We start from the raw sequence: 23,538 nt of genomic DNA, 5'->3' as shown, positions 1-23,538 counted from the left end.
GGAGATAAATCAATAATGTAAACAGAACAAACTCCAATTAATTTGGAGAAAATCCTTCAATTGAAGCATTTTCAAAGACCTTCACCTTATGTTTCACAGTTGGTGAAAAAACTATCCAAGTAGACAGTGATTATTACTGCAGATGAGTGAAATGCACAATGTGATTGTTGTGTCTAATGACGTGCAACAGTCTGCTGTATTGTGGACAATTGTGCGTCACTAGTGACTGGTAAAGTGGGAGGGTTTGGGTGGCCTGGCAATTCTTTGAATGAACTAAACTGCAAATACAACAGATAAAGAAACAGTATGATAGTGAGGAAGAAAACAACTTTATTTGTTACAAAGAAATAAAACATCTTCACATCTGGAAAGAAAAAAAAAAAAACAAGAACAAAACTTGAGAACTAGTGTAAAGGCTAAGCATCACTTGATGATTAATCTTTAACAAATGCCATATTTTAATAATCAGGAAGGGCTGAACCATTACTCTCATAACGTGGCATATGTCATATCAGGTCATCAAACCAGCTGAAAGACAATATTTTTTGGAATGTAGGATGGCGTACCAATATTTAAATATTGATGCCTTTATGTGATAACAGTCTGATAGGGATGACAGGAGTGAAGAATGTAAAAAGTGGCTGAAAAAGATTGAGAGCTTCTTTAAGATGAAGGTGAGGGATGGGGATTTGTTTCCTTTGGAGTAACATGAAACCTGCCTATATTAGTGTGTCAAAAAACATTTGATTGCTCGCAGCGTCTCCACTTTCTCTAAAAGACCTTTAATGTTCCATTGTGTGGACATTTGGCTCTAAAGATATTTTATAATATTAATATTGATAAAGAAATAAAATGTAAGTTAAATCCTGTTTTTTGCAACCGTATTTTGTGCTGTGGCACCACTACTTCCATTTAAGACAGATATTTACAGCCTAATGTAAAATAATCCAATAATGTAACACAGCAACTGAGAATCACTATAAAAAACATATTTTCATTCTTTTAACTTCATAACACCTTTGTATCTTGTTATAAAATACAGACACTTCTATAAAAATAAGATGAATGGAAAAATCTCAAAACTTTGAAATTCTAAACATCTCAGGAAAATGATTATGCAGTCGAGCATGACCAGGGTGTCACTTTGTATTTTACAGTTTACTGTGCTTGTCTGGCCCGCTTCAGTAACTCAGCTTACTTCTTACTGTGAAACGAGTAGAGGTATTTTTCCAAGTCAGAGTTCTGTTTTTGAGCTTTTTGCAGAGCTGTACCTAGAAACCAAAAGAAATGACTTTGCATTAAACGGAGAGAACACACTGTCAAGATGATGTCACAGTTACATAAAGCAAACATATCAGCACATACAGCTAAAACACAAAAGAACTTACTGAAACCAAACCTCTTCAGTTCGCTGTGCTTTGCGTGCCCATTTTGAGCCAGTCTCACAGAAAGCGATGCTCCCCTCCTATGAAAATACAAGAAAAACAATGCTATCCATTTAATTCAAGTATTCTTTTTCTGCGCCACTAAAATCCTAAAACCATTATCTCACATGACCATTCAATGCAAATGTGCTCAACTTCATAACATTTTATTCAAAAATATGAAGTCATTAGTTTTGTTTCTGAAATGTTTTCAGCTAAAGCTCTTTATATAATGCAGAATAGAACTAAAAAGGTTGTTCTCTTTTCAATACAGTTTCATGCAGTGCTTATTTTATCTTCACCAGTACCAGATGAACCCTGGCCTTGTATTTGGCATCTCTGCAGTGACTGAATGAACCATTCTCTAAATAGACTATTGGGTTACTAACACTTCACATCTGAATACACAACAACTCAAAGCACCGATAAAGAGATAAGCAGTGTTAATGAATCCCTACATTCAACATTTCCCTTGTTTTAAATGCATGCACCTCATAGCTCCCAGCTTCCCTCTCTCTAGGTACAGCTCCACTGCTATATTGTTCCCGTGTGGGTACAGCCGGGCGTACAGTGTCCTGTTATGCACTAGCGCTCTGAACCAGCTCACAGACTGCTGAGACCAGTGATTCCCAGTCACAGGCACCACCTGGGGGACAGGAAACACAAAATAGCATACACTCTGATAAGTCCTTTCCTATAAGCAAAGGCTAGAAGATAAGCTGTGACTAATCATGTGGACGAGTGCAACAAATTAGGACTGCACACTTGCAGCAGTTCGTATAAAGAACAGCTGCAAATCAAAGGCCAAAAATTCCTACTTTTTAGTTGATAAAGTATGACTTTAAAATACACAATGCTTTTTAAGGATGCAACGACCGATCTACAGTATTACACAAAAAAAGAGAAAAAAGGATCGCAATTTGTAATTCGTGTTACACTGAACTAAGTCGTGGTGGGGCTGAAAAAAAAAAATGCTACCCAATTTGCCATTTAAGAAACCACCACACTGCCGAGTATGTAGAATTTGAAGCTTGCAATCAAGCTAATGCTAAAGCTAGCGGAGGCACAGAGGCAGTCAGTGGTCCTCTGTGAGCAGTGAAAAGAGCAAAACAACTACAAGGAAAATGATGGAGTTTATGGCATTGGATATCATAAAAACATGCCACTAATGTATAAGTGACTGTAATAAGATTATGAAAACAACTGACCTGTGCCATGTTCATTTGTGTCATTACCTGTTGACTTCTGTAAATGTTACACTGCTGCACCTTTTCTTTTTGTAGAATGTTTGACTTTTTTCCTGTAAGCTGTTAAGTTTTAGATTGATATTTTCACATTTAAATATCCACAAAGCTGCTGCATTTGGACATTTTTTTCTTTTTGCTCTACAAGGAAACCTAAAACTTAGTTAGGACACTTTATTGGTCGTTTATGATGCTTTGTTAATTTTTCCTATAAATTATTATTTAATCATCTACCTCAAACCTTGTGATTTTCTTCATTTGTAAAACCAAAATACTGCTGTGCACTTTATTTTTGGCAAATAACTCAAAACAGATCTGTAGTGGAACCTGTTGGAAGAGCTTTGTTTGGTTTTAAAATGTGAAAAATGAAAAAATAAAGGAACTGATAAACAGTAATTTAGTAATTTGAACAGCAATGTTTTTCACTTTTCATTTATATTTCAGATAACTACCTCATGTGCAGTTAAAACATTTGCATTGTTTCATGGGTACTGTTGTTTTACAATAAAATAAGATTGGAACATTCAAGATGTATAATGTCAGTTATTTAAAAAAAAAAAAAAAAAAAAAACGGGATCGGCCAAAATCAGAATCGGCAAGTCAGGCTTTTTAAAAATCAGTGATCGGCCAAAAAACTGCAATTGGGGCACCCCTAGTTTTGTTACAAGTAATGATATGAAGTAAGAGGAGATAACCCACATTAGCCAGTGACACCTGCACAGCTTGAAGAGGCAGAACAGTCATTTCAGGTGTGAGCTGTTTAATATTCTGCAAAGACAGACAGACAGCATCACCGTAGTCCAGACGCTTCACCTCCACCACAATTGACGTCCTATTTTCCACGCTGTCAGAAGCTTTCTTATCTTATACATCACAAACAAAGACACAGAGTCACAGCTATTAATGGAAAGGTAAAGTGACACTGCTACCACCTAGAGGTGGATACCAGATAAGCCATTGCCACATGAGGAGTAGTACTTACCTTTGCATATTCCACATACTTTCATCACCTGAGCCCTGCACCACTTATTCTGCATGGGGAACCAAGCCATTACAAGAGTTCCCAAATCTGGGATGCATTTTTTCTCTGCATAAGAACTACTGGCCTTAAAGCTCCTACAAATAAAAATATAAATAAATCATCAGATTGTGGTTAATGATTAAATTAACAGATTTCAGATCCAAAATGTTGAGAAAATGTGAATTTCCATGCTGGGTGACCTACTCCGTGATGAGGGAATGGAGCTTCTCATCCCAGTCAGCATACTGGATGTAGAAGTTGCCTGGGCTCACAATATGAGACACCACAACTTCAGCCTCTTCAAACTTCCGGATCTGGAACTGGGGGATCATGTTTACACTGGTGCATGTCTGTGTTTTAGCCTCTAAAAAAATATTCTCATAATCAGGCTCTGCGCTCTTGACAGTTTGAGTTGTTCCGTGACTGTTTACACTGAAGTCAGCCACTTGGCCAATTGTTTTCGAACACTCATTGCCTTCTAGGTGGCTGAGTACAGATCCCCCAAGGGCCTTCTCGATGGGAACGTCTATAATATCCCACAATTCAGTTTCTGTTGTAATCACACAACTGTAAGTGATCAAGCTATTTGACTCTCTTTTTTTGAAGCTGAAGACTGGAGCTTGGTTATCACGGTTCTTTTTCGACATTTCTGAAACAACTCCATTTGTGTGGTCATCTTTCACAACATGACTGGTTTGTCTTTTGATTACTGGTGCTGTTGGTTCCAACACCTCTAAAGTACGTGCATTTTTATTCCACTCCCTAAATCTCCCCTGCACCGCAGAAATGTTAAATGTGTTTTTTCTGAGAAAGTTTAAGAGCTGAAAGGATGTTTGTCGATGGTGTTGCACCTGGGCATCATTTTGCCGTTTCCAGTTTGTCAATGGGCTGATGTTGGTAGGTTTAAAGCTTCCACTCTCTGGGAGCGTTGCTGGCTTTTGAGGTACTGCACTGGGCTTGAGGGTTTGATTGATGAAAGTTCGAAGACAGGAAAAGTCTTCTTGGCTGTTCTCATCAAAAACTGCTTTTTCTGTTTCTGTCTTTGAAGAGCAGGGTGTGCTGGCAGGTAAAATAGTGCTGTTAATGTTGGATGCAGTGGAGCTTGTAGTGTCATCTTGGCTGATGATTGGACAACTAGAGGTCAAAAACAGTTTGAGCTGCTGAAGGGAATGCATGGCTCCAAGCACCTGGACTGCTTTGGAGATGGAGGTTGCCATTAGAGAGTTGGTCAACATGGGCCCAAACTTGAAGGCATTTGTTTGGAGAACTCCATTAAGTCTGAGAGGCTGAAGGTGGTTTCTTCTCATTCCTTTTTTGATAACTAACTGCATATCAACTACTTCTTCTTCTGTAAAGTTAGCAATGCAAATGAGATTTTAAACAACATTAAGAAATGTAGCAAGAAAGTTAAGCCACAAATATTTACTTACCACCCTCTGTTGTTAAGTCTCTCAGTAGAGTTGAAAAGTTCTTTAACACAGAATATTTCACGTCCAGTGCTTTAGAAAGATTAGTGAGCACACTGTTAGGCAAAGTTGAGTGAAATAACTCCTGAACCTCATCAGAAACCTAGGAAACAAATCAAAGAAACAGATGTTATTTTTCAACAAGTGAAAAATTGTAGGATTGATTTATATAAACTACAAAGTTGAATGTGCCTGCGGTTACTTCCATCAACACTGGTAAAAGTAAAACAGGTTAATTATCTGAAATTTACCACACACTGATGAATGAGAAAAACAAGTTATTTTCATCAGTTATTGGCTACGTTTACATAGGAGCTTTAATTCCTCTGTAAATTGACCTTGTAAACACACAATACCGATTGCAAATTTAATTCCAAATTAAACTTGAATCCAAATTAGGTGGCTGGTTTATTCAGATTTTAATTCTGATTAAATAATTAATCTTTCTGATAAACATTTAATTCCGCTTTAAGTTAATTCTGGTTGTTTTGCGTATGCGCGACTTCTCGCGATGACACGCTAGTGACGACATAGTCCAGGATGGCCGCCAGACTCCAGCCGAGACTATTTATTTAATAAGAGCCTTAGAGGACATGGATATAATGAAGAGTGGATGGATAGAAGCATAAACGTGCGGACATTCACACAGACTTATTACACATACACAGGCAAACAGGACAGGCTTCATCGAGACATGAAGCATCAAAGCTTTACTATTTTATTTGTGGATCATTATAAAGTAAATTTTTCACTCAACATCCTGTATAGTGGAGGTAGAACAGCTGTAGCACTAACTGCTGGCTTTGATTGACCAAATTACAGACTTTTATCTCTCTTCTGCTCCGCGAAGCAGAGCGAAACTTCAGGTTACTCTCGTAACCCCGGTTCTATGAGTAATATTGGTGTGAGATGTGACCCCTCTCAGAGACACTATTTCACGATGCCAATCCTTCATATAAAAGGAGGACACGACAGGTGCGCACCATTCAAATAGGCAAACCTCTTCTCCTCGTTCGAGATAGAAGGGCAGTCTGGTGAGACATCTCACTCATTACTCATGGAACCGGGGTTACGAGTATTTCATATTTTGTGAGATGTCTCACTACGGGATATGAAAACTCCCATATTGGAGACTTGCTTATCGAGCGGCACCAGCCTTCAGGGTGGAAGTCTGGCTACATCAGGACAATAAAACCGGCCAGCATGTAAAAGCAGACAAATGTGAGGGGCGAGGACCAGCTTGTGGCTGCACAGATGTCCTGACCAGACACTCCCCTGGACAAAGCCCAGGATGTAGCAAGACCACAAGTCGGGTGTGCAGACAGACCAGTAGGCAGCTGCAGACCCTGACTCGAGTAAGCCGAAACAATAGCCTCCACCATCTAGTGTGACAGGCGTTGCTTAGTGACAGGCGTCTGAAGGGAATGTGGCCCCCATGGAGACACATTCCTCAAACACCCTCCACCTGCAATCATAAAGAGAGCTAGTGGAGGGGGCCCGGGCGTTCTGTATGGTAGAAATAACACTGTGATAACCCTGTGGCTGACAGATTGCACCACTCAGGGGCCAAGCCCACAGCACCAGGCGCTCTGGGCGTGGATGAAAAAAAACTGTGCCCCTCGCCTGCACTAGCAGGTCTCTACGCAGCAGGTGCTACCATGGGAGAGCACTCAGCAGCTGGTAAATCTCCGCCATTCAGTGCATGGCCGGCCAATGCAGACCCACCAGGATCAGAGAATGGATGCATTCCCTCACCCTGCACAGGGTAAGAGGAATCAGAGCCATCGGAAGAAATGCATAGAGAAGCATGCGCGGCCAATTGTGCTCTAGTGCGTCTACGCCAGTTGCCCAGGGAGAACAACATCGCACACTGCGCGTTTTCTACCCCGGCAAACAGGTCCGCTTGGGCCTGTCCGTAACAGGCCCACAACTGTCACACCACATCTGGGTGCAACATCTATTCCATGTAAATCGGCGCGCTTCTGGAGAGCAGGTCCGCGCCCACGTTCCGACGGGAGCGTAAAACACCCTGGTGGTTGATGTACATCATGGTCTAGATGTTGTCCGTCCTCACCAGGGCCATCAACCCGAGTAACCGAAGACACAACCTGAACCAAACAAATCTGTTCTGTCGGAACAGCGTAAGACACACCCTGAACGACCTCACCAGCTCCGCCGACAGGCGTGAAAGGTACAGAGCGCAGAGTTAGGCCCAGGAAAACCATTTCCTTCATAGAGGACAACATGCTCTTCTCTGTATTCACCATAAATCCCAGATCAGACAGGTGATGCAACAGAATACGCGTATGCATCCTGGCCTCCGTTTCCGACTGGGCCATGAGCAGATAACTGTCTAAATATGTGGCCAAGCAAATGCCCCGCCTCCTGAGCAGGGCGATCGCTGCCATCCATGCAGCGCACAACACCCTCGGGCTCAAAATGAGACCGAACGAGAGTACGCGGTCTTAGTAGCATATCCCCTGGAAATCAAAACGTGGGTACTTTCCGTGAGGGGATATACTGAAATGTGGAAATACGCATCTTTGAGGTCGGCAGATGTGAACCAATCGCTTTGTCACACCAGACGCAAAAGAGAGGAATGCGTGAGCATCCTGCCAGGAGGGGGCCAACGTCTCCCCCCAGGTGGGCATGACAGGTTCCGTCACCACTCTGCTAATTGAGGCAAATTTTGCTTTCACAAGGTGTGCCCAGGCCTTTGGCCGAGAGGGGTGTTTGAACAGGTGTGTGAGTGCGTGCTTGTGGACATGCAGTGAGACGCCTGTGGCAGCACGCTTGAAAGCGAATAAGTCAGAGCTGGCGAATGACCTACAGTCAGCTGCAACATTGGTTGAAGAGAAGGCGGTGGTCAGGCCATTTTTTCTTTCTCCGTGCCTGTATGCGTTGGGCATGCTGCGCCAGCGCAGCAGCTGTCAGGGCCGAAGGTTTTTGAGACCAGGCAGGTGGGCCTCGCTGAGGCTGTGGAGGTGAAGCGGAGGGCCTCTGTGCTGTGGGGCCATCCTCTGCTGTGCCGGAGGAGACGTGAGCAGGGGCTTCCTAGGAAGACAGAGGTGCAGAGCCTCATTATCTTTCTTCCTGGCTTCACAGCGCTTCTGCATAGAAGGCAGGGGCCTGCATGGTAGGTGGTGAGGAGGGAGAGGACATTTATGGCCCTGATCAAGACTGCAGCGGCCACCTAGGTGCTACAGGACAGGTCCGACTGAAGACAGTCCGATCTTGACGGCAGCATGGGTTTCCGTTGGGACACGGCAGGCTGACGCGGAAGCAGGTGCGCCGTTACAAGCAACTCCACCAGCGGCATTCTGAGCAGATCGAGGCTCTCCATGGCCTCGCAGTCAAGGACGGAGGCACCTGCCACCGGGGTCCTCCCGGTGAAAGGGTGGCTACCCCAGGGACGTGCTACTACCACCAGCAGCTCAGGGAAGACAGGAAGGAATTGCCTTGGCGCTCCCCTAGAAACAAGGAGCTTTTCCCTTCATAGTGGGACCTGGTGGTTTCAGTCACAACGGCTGGCCATAGTGTAGAAGCACGATTGCAAACGTTTACTGTATTCATGCTTGGAGGATGGGAGATGGGCGTGGAGCCCACCACGTCCTTCTGAGAGGTAGCAATGACAGGCAAAGGCAGCCAACAGTCCATCCCGAGCCAGGGTGACGAAGAGCTCCTGTCCACATTTTATAGGAGGTGGGAGGGTCTCAGAGCAGACTATGCTTTCTGAGGAATGTAGACAGTAGGAGTGTGACAATATCTCGATATGGCGATATATCGCAATATTTTTTTTCGCACGACTGAATATCGATATGCTAGCGGCAAGTATCAATTTTTTTTTTTTTTGAATTTCAGATTTATTTTATTATTTTCAAAACCTTTTCTGCTTTTTCACTAAAATGTGTAGGTAGGTCTTCACAGAAATGTTATCACTGTTGAAGGAATAAAAGATAGATTTAAAATCGGCACCCAAAAAAAAAGTGATATATTGTGCAAACCGATTTTTTTTTTCCCACACCCCTAGTCATGAGTATCATTGCAGCTGAAGCAATAGAGCTTAACCATCAATTACCTGTACTTATTTTTTGGAACTGATACAAGAACTTCTCCTTTCAGTTTCTGCTAACAATCTCAAGAAAATTAAAAAAAAAAAAAAAAAAAAGTGGACAATTAGCTCTTAATTTATATAGTTTTAACAGAGGGTTTATAAATGTTAAAGGCAGGGTAGGTAATTTCCAAAGTTAGCATTATGTTGAATGTAGCATCCTCCGAGGGCTTCGCCTTTACCCAACCCCCCATGCTCCCTCTGAAGCCACGCCCCTCACTCGCATGCAAGAGCACCACTGATTCAAAAGCGGACGCCAAAAACTCATCGCTTGTATTGGGTTGAAACTAAGTCATCTCATGTCTCATTTAATGTGAAGTAAACACTTTATCTTTATATATGTTAAAAAATGTGACTAAAATCTCTGTTTTAACTCTCGTCACCGGTGACACGCTTTGAGTGTGGGCTAGTGCACGCAAGGGGCAAGAACGGGCAGGGTTGGTTGATTTGTTTAAAAAAAAAAAAAAAAAAAAATGAACCGTCTATTTTTATTGGTCAAAGTATTTAGGCCGTGGTTATTCATACAGAAACGTATGTGCCCCTCACTGGCCAGTTTAGGTGACGTGATAGGTGCACCATGAGGCTAAGTTCCGTCAATTTTATTTTAGCTCAAAATTTATTTTTAGTAGCGATGTAACGATTCACTCAACTCCCGATACGATTCGATTCACGATACTGGGTTCACGATACGATTCTCTCACGATTTATTTTACAAAATGGGAATGTAGACAAATTTTTTTTTGGGAAAAAACTAGAAAATACTGTATTATTTTCCTTTTATATTTCATTGTCAAAAGAATCCCTTGATAAACTATTCAAAACAATGTAATTTAACTAAAAATAAATATTGAATGAAATAAATAAAGGAATAATACAAATGAAAATGAAGCCTATTAATTTAAATTCTGGTTCTATAATAAACAATGCAAAACTGCATAATAGTTCTTTTTCGTTTTAAAAGTGCAACTGAAAATGTATTTTGTACCTTAACAATTGGACTTTAAAAAAAAAAAAACAATGATTACACTGATTAACGTCATATTTGTTTGGACCAGCAGAGGGCGCTGGTAACACAGTGGTCGGTTGGCATGCAGAAATTCTTGCAGTGAAGAAGAGAAGCTATGCTTGCAGACAGAGCTAATAGAAAAACGTGACTTTTACAGATATTCAAGTAATATTACAGATATTCTTTCGGTGCTAAAGGGGCAATGAATCATTTATTAACATATTTAAGAGTAGAAGGCAGCCAGAAAGAAAGTATTAGCAGACTCCGCCTGCCGCCTACACTTGTACACTTGCCCTCTGTTGGTTAAAAAAAGTACTGCGATTCAATTTTCAGAAAATCGATATCAACCGTGATACCTATGAATCGATTTTTAACTGCCTTACGATTAATCGTTACATCCCTAATTTTTAGCTACCCTGCTAAACCTTATTTTAGCCCTAACCTTATACCTAAGTCAGGAAATACCCTAAAAAGTTTTTTTTTTTTTTTTTCGTAAAAATTAACCCTAACCCCAACCTAGGAAATAACCTAAAGTGTTTATTTTTTACATATATGTATTTTTAAAGGTGGAATTTGACATGTTAAATATGTTAAAATGAAAAAATATATATGACAAAAGCAGGATTCAAACCCACAGCAGCAGAAGGAAGAAAACACAGGCACATTACACTTATGTAGAAAAGGTCCGGAAAACGTACCCATAGAACCAGGGGCTATTGATACATTCCTGTATCAATATAGAAACTTCGAAGCTTTTAAAGGTTTACAACTGCTACAGATGATGTATTTTCTTTGTTCCTTTTTCAGAGCACATAACATCTTAATTTCTGTCAGGACATAAAGAGAATTTCAACCAAACATTTAAAAAGTGTACCTAGAGAAAATGTTCATGTTGTTCATGTGGATTTTATTTTTTCCACCCTTATTATTGTGAAATTTATATTTTGATAGCAGTATGAGATAAGCTTTGTTGTAATTTGCGCTATATAAATAAAGATTGATTGGTTGATTGAAAATTACCTACCCTACCTTTAATTCATAATTGACCTTTATTTTAGTTTACTGTTTTTCTAAGTATGTAAAATGTATTTATCGCACGTGGTTCAAATCTATGTACACGTGTTCAGAGTAAGATAAAATTGTGTTTGTAAAATGTTAAATCTAATGAAAAAAAGGCAAAAAAAAAAAAAAAAAAAACGTAATAAATTCAAGAAAATACTGACAACTTGGAGATGCTTGGTAATCTTTTGGTGTTGGGATAGTTTAGCACTGCTACTAACTACAAACTTTACCACAGAAAATTCAAATAAGCTCTGAGAAGAATGTATGCAACATAATTTAGCCAGAGTACCGTGTGGCTATTAGCTTAGTTAGCTGCCTGGCTTACCTTTTGGAGTAAGAAGTAAAGTTCCTCTTCGATAGTGTTTCGGGCACTCTCCAACATAAACAGTTTGTAAATCAGTTGGAATTTCTGGGTAGGTATGGAGGTCTCCATTTGTGAAAAGTCAGGTGTCCTTTCAGGACTTCTAGTGAGGGCTACTGACAGGAAAGCCCTCTCTCCAGCGTCTTCTTCTTCTACTACTTTTTTCCCCCCCATCTTCTTCTTCTTGAGTTTAATGTCGGCATCTCTCTCTCTGGCCTCGTTGCCAGGTGTTTCCTCATTACCGAAACAAAAATGTTGAAAAAACGAAACAAATTACCACAGCAACACGCAGATTCCAGTTTCTGCTGAGTGAACATTACAGACTTCACTTGTCAGTAATTCGTTCACCCGCGTTACGAAGTTCACAACTACAACACCGCCAAAAACGGACACCAAACTGGCAACCTAACTCGGCGGCGTCATCAAAGTATTTCTTCACCCACTTCTTTTTTATTTAAATGTAAAAAATATTTTTTTTTTTTTTTAATCAAGCACACCTACAGAAAAACGCAAGTTGTCCTACAAGAGGCAGACAATCCCTTAAATTAGGTTGTATAAATGAACAGGATTAAATTATGATATAGTTATATTGTATTGTTAAATAAATGTACAAGATTAATATAAAAAATAAAGGTAGAGTAAAGAATACAGTAAAATAATTTTTTTAATTTACTCTCAAAGTCAAATGCAAAATGACATAATCGCTAAATTATCAAACTGGCCAATGCACGTGTGTATGTGTCACTGGCTTAATGCGGTGAAGATGACCAAGTGAGAAAAAATTTTTTATCAAAAATAGCTTAAGAACATATGTTTTTTAATGATTTAAAAAATAAATAATTAAATCTCTCAATCATTTTTTATGCCTTGTGATGGGTTGAAAAGCAAGCCAGTCAGAAAATGGATGGATGGATCTTTTCTTATTTCTTTCTATTGTTATCAGGCATACTAGAGGGGAAAAAAGGCCTAAAGGCACATTGCAAGTTATTATTTTAATTACTTACACTGTAATTTAATTATAGGATAACTCTTTACTTCAATATCCAAGTTAATTCTCATTACCAAAATGTGTTGAGAGACCTTATATTGTATATTTTTTATTCACTGTAAATATATATGTTTTTCAAACAAAATAATAACAATTAAAAAAAAACATGCAATGTGGTGAAACATATTCTGAATAATTATGAGCAATGGAAATATTTATTCTGTTACATACTGTACATATGCTTACTTCTGAAGAAAAAATATTGCATTTGGACAAAAAGTGTCACAATGTCATCACTTATGTTTCACGTGAATCCCTCAAATAGAGGTTTAATAGAGCAAATATATACAGTACAAACCGGCCACAGCATTTGTGGCCCTCCACAAATGGATTCTTCAAATCATTCTTGCAGCATTTCCTCTGCTATGAAAACCAGAAGATAGTCAGAAGTGCTGTATGATGAAGTGTTCAGTGATTGATTTTACCAAACCAAACTTTTGCAACTTTTCCTAAAGCTACTACCAAACAATGGAGTGCATTTTATTCTGTATCTTTGAATATTTCAAGACACGGTAGCTTTTGATTTTTTTAATCCAAACCTGTCAGTGCTTAGGCTTACTGTTTAATCTATTCCTGAAACTTGGCTTCATAAATGGATCCATTTTAGGTGTCTAATTCAAAGTATCCAGACTGTTATTAAAGCACTCATTGTGAGCCTTGTGCAAAGCTTTGTAATTTTGGCAATCATTGTGAAGTAAACGTGCTCATAAAAGCAAACGCAGTGATAACTAACGTGTAAATCGGACTACTAACTTATAATGTTGTTTGGCATTCTTTGCGTTCTGTTTTTGTCCTTTAGGGCCTGGACAATAGCTATTTCTTCAGTTGCAGATAGCTGTTTATTGTATCGCAAAGCTCCTTTTGCAAAACTGGCAAAGCCAATGAAAAATTGAACTTTACCTTGTCTGGCTCTAATTTAGGTTTATTGCATTCTTGTTTTCCAGGCCTCCTTGAAAAGACACACGACAGCTGTGATTGCTCACAGAAAGAGGCTTTATGAGTCAAATGCTGTGATATATTCTAAGAAATCAGTAATTTGCCTTTGCATTCCACTTGCAGTGGCGGGATTAATACACAATTCATTAGCAGTTTGGACAGAGAATAATGAACAACTTTAATAAGACATTTTGCTCCAAGCTAATAAAGTTCATGCTTCTTTACATAAGTAGTGCAATTTGTCTTGAAACAATAGTGGACACCAGTGGTTCCCAAACTTTGTTGTCCTGTGTACCCCCTTAGCATATTTGTCAAATCATGTGTACCCTCTTTTTATGATAAGTAGCCTCTCCATATTTTCATATGCTTTTTCATTCTTGGAACAGTGGACTCTCCTAAACCCCTAACTGTGTCTCCAACATTGGTTACCTATTCATGTATTTATTTATTATTAAATACCATCCACTTTTATGTGATCACTTCAATAGTAAGTACATATGATCTCCTTTGAAAAATATAGCTAGTTATTGTCAGAAGTGTGGTAACATAGTTTCTACAGCATAAAATAATCCTGTTTCACTAAATTACAATAAAATATGGTATTTTATTGAACAATAGTATTGTAAGTTTGTGGTGAATTTGTACAAAAAAAATAGCCTAAATAGGAACTAGTAACATTTACCAATTATTTTTGAAAGAATTGTTAAATCTTTCCGAGTACCTCCTGCAATGTGCTCCTGTACCCCTAGGGGTACATGTACCCCTGTTTGGGAACCACTGGTGTACACTATGAGCAAAACTGCTTTTACGACATTAAAAAAAAAAAAAAGAAAAAAAAAAGATATTTATTGTCATCCAGAATTATACAAATAATAACTGGTCATTTTTTGCGAACCTGCTATACCAGCTGCTACCCATCATGTGACAAAAGTCACATAAAGGGAATTAATGGCAGCAAGGAAATTTTCCATTACCCATTAAATGATAAGTTGGATACCAATGCTTAAGAATGTATGAGAGTGAGCTTGGATGTTGGTGATATATTGAAATGAATGTAGTGTGTGTGTAATCTGGCTGGCTTTTGGTCCAGCAGGGGATTGAGAATGGAAATTAGCTTTGGCTACAATCCTGCATATTCACAGGTACATGTCTCAGCATTTTCTTGTTTTTAATATGCATTGTCCCTTGAATAAATAAACATATCAAATCAAAATAGTCACTGTGTTTTAGTTAAGATCAGCCTTTACATAAACTTCTTTCACCAACATGGCATAATGCATTGCCAAAAGGCCTCCAAGTCATCTGAGTCATTAAATAATAATGAAAATACTTACTGAATTAAACATTTAAAGTTCCCAGAGTTCATGTTTTTAAGTTTCTATGCCCGTTTTTAATAATAAAGACTGAATCCTCTGTAAAATGCTCTATGGTTTTAAGTATTGTTAGAATCTGCCTCATTATAATAAGGAGTGACACATATTTATGTCACTATACTTTTCATGTAATAAACTAAGAAGGTTGTTCTGAATGTTCTGAAAAAACGTAAAAAAGATGCATTTTTGTGAATTTAGCTGGAGAAAAAGGTATTTTAAAGTAAGGATTGGCAACCTCGTGGTTAAATGATACCTTTTGGAGAATTTCCTTTCAGTGGACCGCAGCCATATATTTTCAACAGTGCAGTTACTTGATACCGTGAGTTTGTCAGTGAAAGAAGTATGATTTATTTGTTCAAAAAGCTCTGAATTCAGGTTCACATACTTCTAAAGCACAACATGAAACAAATCAAAATGACAGTAGATCAAATAGCTTAGTTCAAGGATACTGCATTTGGATTGTGCTGATGAAAACAAGATAGGTGCTCCGCCTGTGCCAATGGAAACGGTTTCAGAATCTGGATATGACTGAACATTGGTAAACAATATTACATGAGACAGACTCAAAGTAAACCTTATGTAACGTAGCAGCAAATAAAGAATCCAACAACGCTTTAGTGCTAACTATTGCCCCAAAAGTAGAAAAATTAATAAAGTTTTTTTTATTTGGCATTCGTTGGGTTTTGCACTTGACACTACTCACATTTCTTCCAGTGCTCCTTGCATGAACTTGTCAAGCTGCCACTTGATCTAGTATCTAAAAACTCGAGGGTGGGGCAACGAAGACATTTCCAAAATTCATATTGATTTGCAGTCTGCTTGCTCTGACTATACAACGGACATCTCAGTTGTGGCTTGACTCAGCTAACAAAGTAGCATCGAGCACAAAAATGAATTGTTTTTTGACTCTCTCTTAGAAAAATGACATTTTAAAATGGAAAAAAAGCTTGAAAACATCATTATGTATATTTCTAGCTCTTATTTACCACAGGATAATAATTGATCTAGCATAAATATTTTGTCAGACACATTACTGCTGAATGTACTCACACTTTTTTAAAGTTTAGAAGACAGATGTAAGAGAAGAATTAAAGTTTCAACTTTTAACCTCAGTGATTAGTTTTGCAGGTTTGAAAAATAAAAAAAGCCTTTTAAAGGAGGGCTGCCAATAGACAATGGATACTTCATACAACATTTTTTCCATGTTCAGCATACAAAGGTATTCGAGGACACTCTCTGCCTACACTAAGATCAACCCAGGATTCATTACAAAACCATATACATGTGTTGTACAAACAGGTACAAGCTTCATCTTGAGACTTCACATGAAAAAAGCTTATTGAAATAGAGCACAGAAAGAACACGTCAATGAAATATGAACCGTTTAGTAATGAAGCGTGGAATGTTTTGCAGTTATTTGAAAACATTGTGAAATTGTATTTCCAAGATTAAAGCATTATGCTGAGATGATTGAACTCTACAGCTGAAAAATAATAAAAAAACTCCCTGAAATTTCACGTAAGAAATATCTTTGGAGTCTATTTAGCTTTTAGCTTTCAAGTACACACAAATATCCCCTAACTTAGCAGATTTTAGCTTTTGCACACCATGTTGTTGTCTGCTTCCATAGAAAGGCTATGGTGAAATAGCATTTTAATCCAACGTTTTAGCACTTACAGTAGTTTCTTGCCATCCAGTTCCTTGGACGTTGTGATGCTCCTCCTACGAAGACCAGGAATATTACAGTGGATGGATTATGACATCGCAGTTACCATGGAATGACAAATCCGACTTTGAAAATTATGGTGGACGCAGCATTTGGATGCTATTATCAGCTTTCTCACCATAGAGCCACACATGCCAAGTCCACACCAAACCATCGGAACCATTGTCATAGAAGCAGTGGGACTTACATGAATGGAGAACTTCCTTGGGTAATCACTACATAACAGTTTGTTAAACCTCCAAGTGTGTGTTTAAAGTCTAAATGTGTTTAAAGTCTAAATAGCCTCTCATTCATACAAGTAAAGTTGAGTTGTCTTGGTCATTTGGGTTGAGTTTCTCTCTAAAGCTTTTGATGCAAACTAACATACTGTACAGCTGAATAGTAGGTATATATTGAAGCAACTAAAGATAATAACCCCCAAACGTAGTCTACATTCTGTAATATTAGGTTGAATTAAAAACATACACTTGTAAGCCGTAATTACTTTATACATTATCTCATATAAGTTCTTCAAGTGATGATGAAAATGAACAGTTTTCAATATTGAATACATATTACACTAGCAATGATCTTTGTGTGCAACATTTCTTGCTAAATACAATGAGCATAGTCAACACAGCACCTATAAATATAAGTATGACAATCGTTTCCCCTACTATGACCTCTTGTGTCTTTGTGCGTGCTGAACAGTAGGAAAAGGGAGTTTTCAGATATTCCATCAGTCTTAATCTCGTCACATCTGTAACACATTCTGTCTCGCTAATGTCAGGCACATCAATCTTTGTGTCGTTGAGGATTGTTAGCCATTGATTGTCACAACAGTTGAAGGAGTTTCCACTAATGTACATGGTTTTAAGGTGTGTGGATAGATTATGGATTTGAGAGTAGTTGAAAGTTACAAATGTATTATTCCTTAAGTCGATGTTTCTAACAGAGGAGCAAGATAAACTGTTAGGCAGCTCATGGAGGCGGTTGTTTGAAATGTTGAGCTGGTTTAAAGCCACCATGCAGGGCAGAGACAAGTGAGAGCTGCTCATATTTATCTCACTAATAATCAAACTCTCAAGTGTTGCTTGCAAACTCTCCAGTGCCTCTTCATGCATCACCATATGCACATTTTGTGCTAAGTCGAGGGAAACTAAAGACGTTCCTAGAAAAGCCTTTTCCTGAAGTACTTTGATATAGTTTGCTCTAAGATTCAGATGTTTAAGTGTCCTTAACTGGCCAAAGGACACACAAGATGAGTTGGGCTTTACCTGCTGTGGTGACTGAGGATTTTTTCGATGGTCATTAAAAGCACAGGGTTGCACCAAATTGTCTTGAAGATTTAATCTTTCGATTTGCCAGAGGGCTTCAAGAAAGCGTGGGGAAATGTATTGAAGTCCGTTGCTTTGCAGGTTAAGGTCTTTCAAGGACACAAAGAAAAGCTGACGAGCAGTTCCTGAGAAACGTCGAATATTCCAGTTGATGTTTTTCAAACAGTTGTAACTGAAATTTAGGCTTTCCAAAGATGATAAAAGAAATAAAGTCTCAATCGGAAATGACGTAAAGTGGTTATAGCTCAAGTCGATGTGAATCAGTTGCATGGTTCTCCAGTTGGAATGTAGGTGATTTTCTCGAGCTGGTTTTCCATGAACAATCTCATCATAGAGAGAGTTGACCTCTGAAACCATTGTGGCCTCTGATTGCAGCGCACCGATCATATTGTTCTGTAAATAAAGATACTTCAAATGATTATATTTGGGAATAATTGGAAAATAAAGAAGTTTGTTGAAACTCAGATCCAGAATTTCAAGCCTGTACCACTTATGGTCTTCACGACTAATAAAGTACTCCACGGAATTTCTGCTGAGGTTTAAATGTTTGATTTGATGCAATTTAAAATCACAAATATGAGCAAGGTTATTTCTGGCCAGGGTCAGTGTCTCTAATTGGCTCAATGGTTCAAACGTTCCCCTTTCAATGTCCGATATGAGATTTCCATCAATTGAAATAATCTGCAGACCTTTACTCTCTTTGAACAACTTGTAGGAAATTGCTGTCAAAGCATTACCAGTCATTTTCAGCTGCAGAAGTGAAGATTTGTTTTTAAGGTACAGCTCCACTGCCTCGTTGCTTAGACCGTTCCCTGAAATGTCCAAGTTCTTCAGGTTGCTAAGGCTTTGTAAAGCTTTGCTGTTGTTGCCAAGGTTGTTGTTTAGTTCATTTCTGGACAAATTCAACAGTTCCAGTTGAGTAAGGTTTTCAAAAGCCCCTTCAGAGATGAAATCCAGCTGGTTGTTGCTGAGGTCCAGCTGCTTCAACAATGGCAAAACAAGTGTGTGCAACTGTCTGATGAAGTTATTGGACAGGTCTAGACTTAGAAGCCTCACATCCAAATCCAGTGGGACAAAAGAGAGGCTGTGGTTGTTCCAGGACTGCTCCTTAAATGAGAGGCACATTAATCACAATAAAAGAAAGACAAAAGCCTTAACAGTGTTTAGAAATTCAAAATAAGATATTTAACAGAGCAAAAGTAAGGCATTCTTATTAGGTCTGCTCCTTATCCGATAAATCAGTTGATTTTAAACCTACCTTTGAAGGAAATGCCAAATTAGTTGTATAAGGGCCAAAAGTGAGAAACCAGAGCAGTACCAGATGGGAAAATAAATATCCAGCCATCCTTTCTTTACTGCTCCTGCTCCTGATTTTAAACCGTGTTGCTGTTGTTGTCAAAGCTCATACAGATATGCACACCCTTTTATATTCATGGGTCATGAAAAAAGAGAGCGAAAACAGCTGCAGAGAGTAGATAGGCCCTGAACAAACTATATTTAGACAACAACAAAAAAGACTGATGTGACACTTCCTATTAAACTTCAAAAATAAAAAAACAACTATGAAAAAAAATGTCCTTATTTTTTTAAAAAAAGTGGTCACACAAATATGTTTTTCTGTTCAAAACCTCAATCATAATTATTGGTTTTGCATTCAAACTGAATTTCTGAGTTAAAATACGTATTCATAGCAATTCAATGCTAAATCAGTGGTTCTCTACCTTTTCAGCTCACAACCGATCAAAATAAAGGTTCCAGAGAATGGGGACCCCCACTCTATGAAGGTGGTTGAACACGGTCATGAGCAGTGAAGAACAGACATGTGGGAAAAGGAGAAATAAAGGAGAGAGCTTTTTGGGGCCTATCCATTAAGTCAGCGAAATGATGGTCCATTGTTCTATGAATCTGTGGTAACCACATTTATTTATCTGAATAATATCCACTGTTATCCAGGAACTTTATCATTATTTGGGCCATAGTATGTAGTCATCTTAAAGATGTATATCCTTGTTTTAATCAGAAATAAAATGGTTTAAAAGTGAACAGAAATGGTGGAAAAGGTGGTGAAATGTGATTTTAAAAAACACAGAAGTTGCAAATTAGAGTGAGCAAAAAAGGACAGAAAAAGTGGTAAAAAGGGTTCAAAGTGTCAATATTGGAACAATTCTTTTAAATGGGCAAATAATAGTGAATGTGGTTAAATTGGCAAAAATAAGCATTAAATATGGTGAAAAGAGGTTAAAAGGGACAACACTGCATGCGTCAACATAAGTGACAGGTGGGAAAAGTGGTGGAAAAGGCTGGAAATGTGGAAAAAATGTCCAGACAAGGAATTACAATTTGATGGAGAGGTGGCAGAAATGGAAGAAATGTAGCAAAAATCCATTAAAAAGAGCAAAAAAAAAAATGACACGAAAAAGTAAATGAAAATAGGTTAAAATATGGCAGTTGCAGAAAAAGGGTAAAATAAGCAAAAATGGGCTCAAATTGTATAAAAAATATTCTTTGTTTCTTGATGGCATCTGGCGACCCCCTCCCAGTGACATCATACATTTATTTGTTCCTGACCCAGAGCTGGGGAGCACTAAAACCACCACACGATGAATAAATAAATAGTGTGTAGGTGGGATGGGAGGGAAGTCTGTGGAGACATGTACAAAACAAATAGATTTTTTTTTTTTTTTTTTTAAAAGGTGTTGGCTAACAAAAACACAGTACTTGAGTGAATGACTTTTACACTTTAAATTCAAAAGATAAAAATGTCAGACAATAATGAAAAAAATAAAAGTGTTTTTCTGAACTTGTTTCGCTTCTATTTACTGGCACTCAGGCTCTAATCAGCTTCCTGGTGTTCAGTTCCCTGTCAGAGTCCCACTTCCTGCAGCTTTGAGCTGCCTGCTTATCACTGGTGTGTATGACACCCAAGGAATACACACACACACACACACACACACACACGCACACACACACACACACACACACACACACACACACACACACACACACACACACACACACACACACACACACACACACACACACACACACACACACACAGCTTGCTCACTCCACACGGTTTAGTAGAGGTGCATAATGGGAGAAGACTTTTATCAGAATCAGAATCAGAAAAACAACTTTATTCATCCCAGTGGGGCAATTAGCAGTTTCATCCTGTCCAAGAACATGAAAAGACAATCACATATAACATGGGGGGACAGGGGCAGGAGAACTGTAGGTTGCCACGTGGGCCGCGACCAGTATTTAGATGAAAAGTGGAAAAACAGAAGGAAAGGGAGAGGGGAAAAGGCAGGTCCTAAACTGAGTTCCCTATTGGGGATCACAGCGTAAAACTCGGAAAAAACCTCATCAGCGTACATGCACCAAAAACAAACACACATTTAATGTTCCGTTTAAGACTCAATTATTCCATCCTGTTTGTCCTAAATGAGATGGTGAATACAACTGAAGCACAGAGATCCCTGTTTCAACGAAATGAGTATATAGGATTACATTATTTGCTTACATGAAGACATTTATTTGACACTACACTCTTGTCCAAAAAACAGCTCTAAGGGTACAACCTTATTTTGCATACAAAGTGAAAACAGATATTGCTTTCATATCCAAAATGCTAATAAAATCCACCACTGGCCATGCTTTGCTGACTGCAGTGCTGCATTTCCTGGCAGCTCCTAGTGCAGACAGCTCTGTTGATCTTGGCATTGCATTAAATGATATAACCCAGAACTGCGCTCTGGCTCTCAGATACAACTTGTAAATTGAGCATAACATTAACTGAAAAGAGTTTTTTTTTGTGTGTGCTTTGCAATGATATAACAACTCCATTGAAGTTGTTGGTAACACTTCATTTGAAGTTTTATACGTACACGTAATGTCAGCACATTACGTGTTATTTGCTAAATTAACACACCTTTGGAGCTATGTTGGCATTTTTTTGGGTTAGGTGGAGGGATCTCGTGGGGTTAGGGGTAGGGTTGGGCTCAATTGGGGTCACTTCTGTCAGTCTGCTTCAGGGCAACTGTGGCTACAATAGTAGCTTACCACCACTGTGTGGGGAGTAAAAGAATAATGCACATCAATGTAAAGCGCTTTGTGTCTATGATAAAGCACCATATACTTTCCAAAGCATTATTATTACTAATAATTATGATTACGGTTACCAGCCTGTTTCCAATTACAATAAAATTACAATTGTTTTTTATCCTTAGAAAGTCAATTGCAATTACATTCTCAATTACTTAAGTTGAATTACAATTAATCACAATTACTGAGCTTGAAATAAATAACCTAATAAAGGTGAACCTTCCCCTTACGTTAGCTATCTGTTAGCATATGATAACGGGTCCTACATCAGATGTAAAATACACTAAAAACCTTATCTATCGTCTCATTTCTTTCCAATCTATTGGTTACCTTATTGGGCTTCCTGATCAATGAAAATAGGGCAGTGTCCATTTGTACAGTTGCCGTATCAATATTATGACATTCTATTCGTACGCAGCGCCCCTATTTGGCCAGTTTAGGTCACGTGATAGGTCAGTCATTGATCAGTTTAGGTCGCGTGACTAAGACTAAACCTAACCCTAACCCTAAAAATTGTTGCGATATTGGGTTATAACCTAACCCTAAGACGCCACGTAGGTGTACTTCGGCAACCAATAGTACCAGGGGTTGTCCATAGGGCCACCGAACAAATAGACACTTTCATGAAAATATAGGTTTACATTTTTTTGGTGTGGGCATCTAAGCCTTTTTTTTGTGTCGTATACCCCTCGATTTCAATTTTTTTAATATATAGACATGAAACATATTCTATTAATTGTTAACTACATATATGTAGAACTATAAGATGGTTCCCCAGTTTTTGTTTAATTATAATTCACCATTTTTTATTTCTATGGCAATTTTAATTACAAAGTCAATTATCTGAACAATGACAATTTAATTACAATACAATTAGGGCATTATTGTAACTAATTATCAATTATCCGATTACACTTATATTTGACCACAATCCTGGTTAAAAGTTAGGGTAACAAACAACACTTTCATGACACTTGATTCATGTTAATGACAGGTGTCATTTCATAATAATTACAGCTTTAACGTCAGCCTGTTACCAAGTTGTTTTTCCTTGTCAGGGATGGTTAAGCTCAAATGATGTTTTTTTCTTAAGTGTGGACATCCATGCAGGAATGATGGTGGGGCAGGATCCTTGATTCTGGAGTGGTTTCTGATCCCGCTACGAGATTAGAACGGAATGAATGGACACATGATCAGTTTTCAGCTGTGGGCCACCTCTACAGCTGCTCTGTTCCCTTTCACTCATCTCGGGGATATCCTCAAAGAACTCTGAGCTTTTTAAAGAACACCCAGCTTTTGTGTTTTCTTTAGAGAACACAAAGCATTTAGATCAAATTTAC

General features: G+C 38.5%; 2 protein-coding genes across 4 annotated transcripts; both read right to left on the bottom strand.

The window, feature by feature from the left end:
* Window positions 1-456: 456 nt before the first annotated feature.
* On the bottom strand, window positions 457-11,844 carry LOC114471298 (uncharacterized). Of its 2 annotated transcripts, XM_028460011.1 has the most exons (9): window positions 11,660-11,794; window positions 10,971-11,099; window positions 5,120-5,258; window positions 3,894-5,037; window positions 3,651-3,784; window positions 3,368-3,531; window positions 1,916-2,070; window positions 1,389-1,465; window positions 457-1,271 (listed from the first exon to the last, which is right to left on the bottom strand). In XM_028460011.1, the coding sequence occupies exons 4-9, from the start codon at window positions 5,018-5,020 to the stop codon at window positions 1,195-1,197; spliced, it is 1,734 nt and encodes a 577-aa protein (XP_028315812.1). In that variant the 5' UTR covers window positions 5,021-5,037; window positions 5,120-5,258; window positions 10,971-11,099; window positions 11,660-11,794; the 3' UTR covers window positions 457-1,194. The 2 variants fall into 2 exon arrangements, with proteins under 2 accessions (XP_028315812.1, XP_028315811.1); XM_028460010.1 differs by lacking the exon at window positions 10,971-11,099 and having other exon boundaries at window positions 11,660-11,844.
* Window positions 11,845-17,332: 5,488 nt separating this feature from the next.
* On the bottom strand, window positions 17,333-19,471 carry LOC114471415 (transforming growth factor beta activator LRRC32-like). Of its 2 annotated transcripts, none has more exons than XM_028460209.1 (2): window positions 19,353-19,471; window positions 17,333-19,195 (listed from the first exon to the last, which is right to left on the bottom strand). In XM_028460209.1, exons 1-2 carry the CDS (start codon window positions 19,437-19,439, stop codon window positions 17,333-17,335), a joined length of 1,950 nt encoding a protein of 649 aa, XP_028316010.1. In that variant the 5' UTR covers window positions 19,440-19,471. The 2 variants fall into 2 exon arrangements, with proteins under 2 accessions (XP_028316010.1, XP_028316009.1); XM_028460208.1 differs by having other exon boundaries at window positions 17,333-19,201; window positions 19,353-19,467.
* Between the last annotated feature and the right edge of the window lie 4,067 nt (window positions 19,472-23,538).

This window comes from Gouania willdenowi, chromosome 10 (assembly GCF_900634775.1).
Source record: "Gouania willdenowi chromosome 10, fGouWil2.1, whole genome shotgun sequence".
In the NCBI taxonomy this organism is placed as follows: domain Eukaryota; kingdom Metazoa; phylum Chordata; class Actinopteri; order Blenniiformes; family Gobiesocidae; genus Gouania; species Gouania willdenowi.
This window is presented reverse-complemented; position numbering and strand designations above follow the sequence as displayed.

Coding starts and splice junctions, on each gene's coding strand:
- LOC114471298 (XM_028460010.1), bottom strand. CDS start 11,767: ATGGAGACCTCCATACCTACCCAGAAATTCCAACTGATTTACAAACTG. Junction 5,259..11,659: donor TTTACTTCTTACTCCAAAAG/GTAAGCCAGGCA, acceptor TTTGTTTCCTAG/GTTTCTGATGAGGTTCAGGA. Junction 3,532..3,650: donor AGTATGTGGAATATGCAAAG/GTAAGTACTACT, acceptor GTGATGTATAAG/ATAAGAAAGCTTCTGACAGC.
- LOC114471415 (XM_028460208.1), bottom strand. CDS start 19,439: ATGGCTGGATATTTATTTTCCCATCTGGTACTGCTCTGGTTTCTCACT. Junction 19,202..19,352: donor ATTTGGCATTTCCTTCAAAG/GTAGGTTTAAAA, acceptor CTCTCATTTAAG/GAGCAGTCCTGGAACAACCA.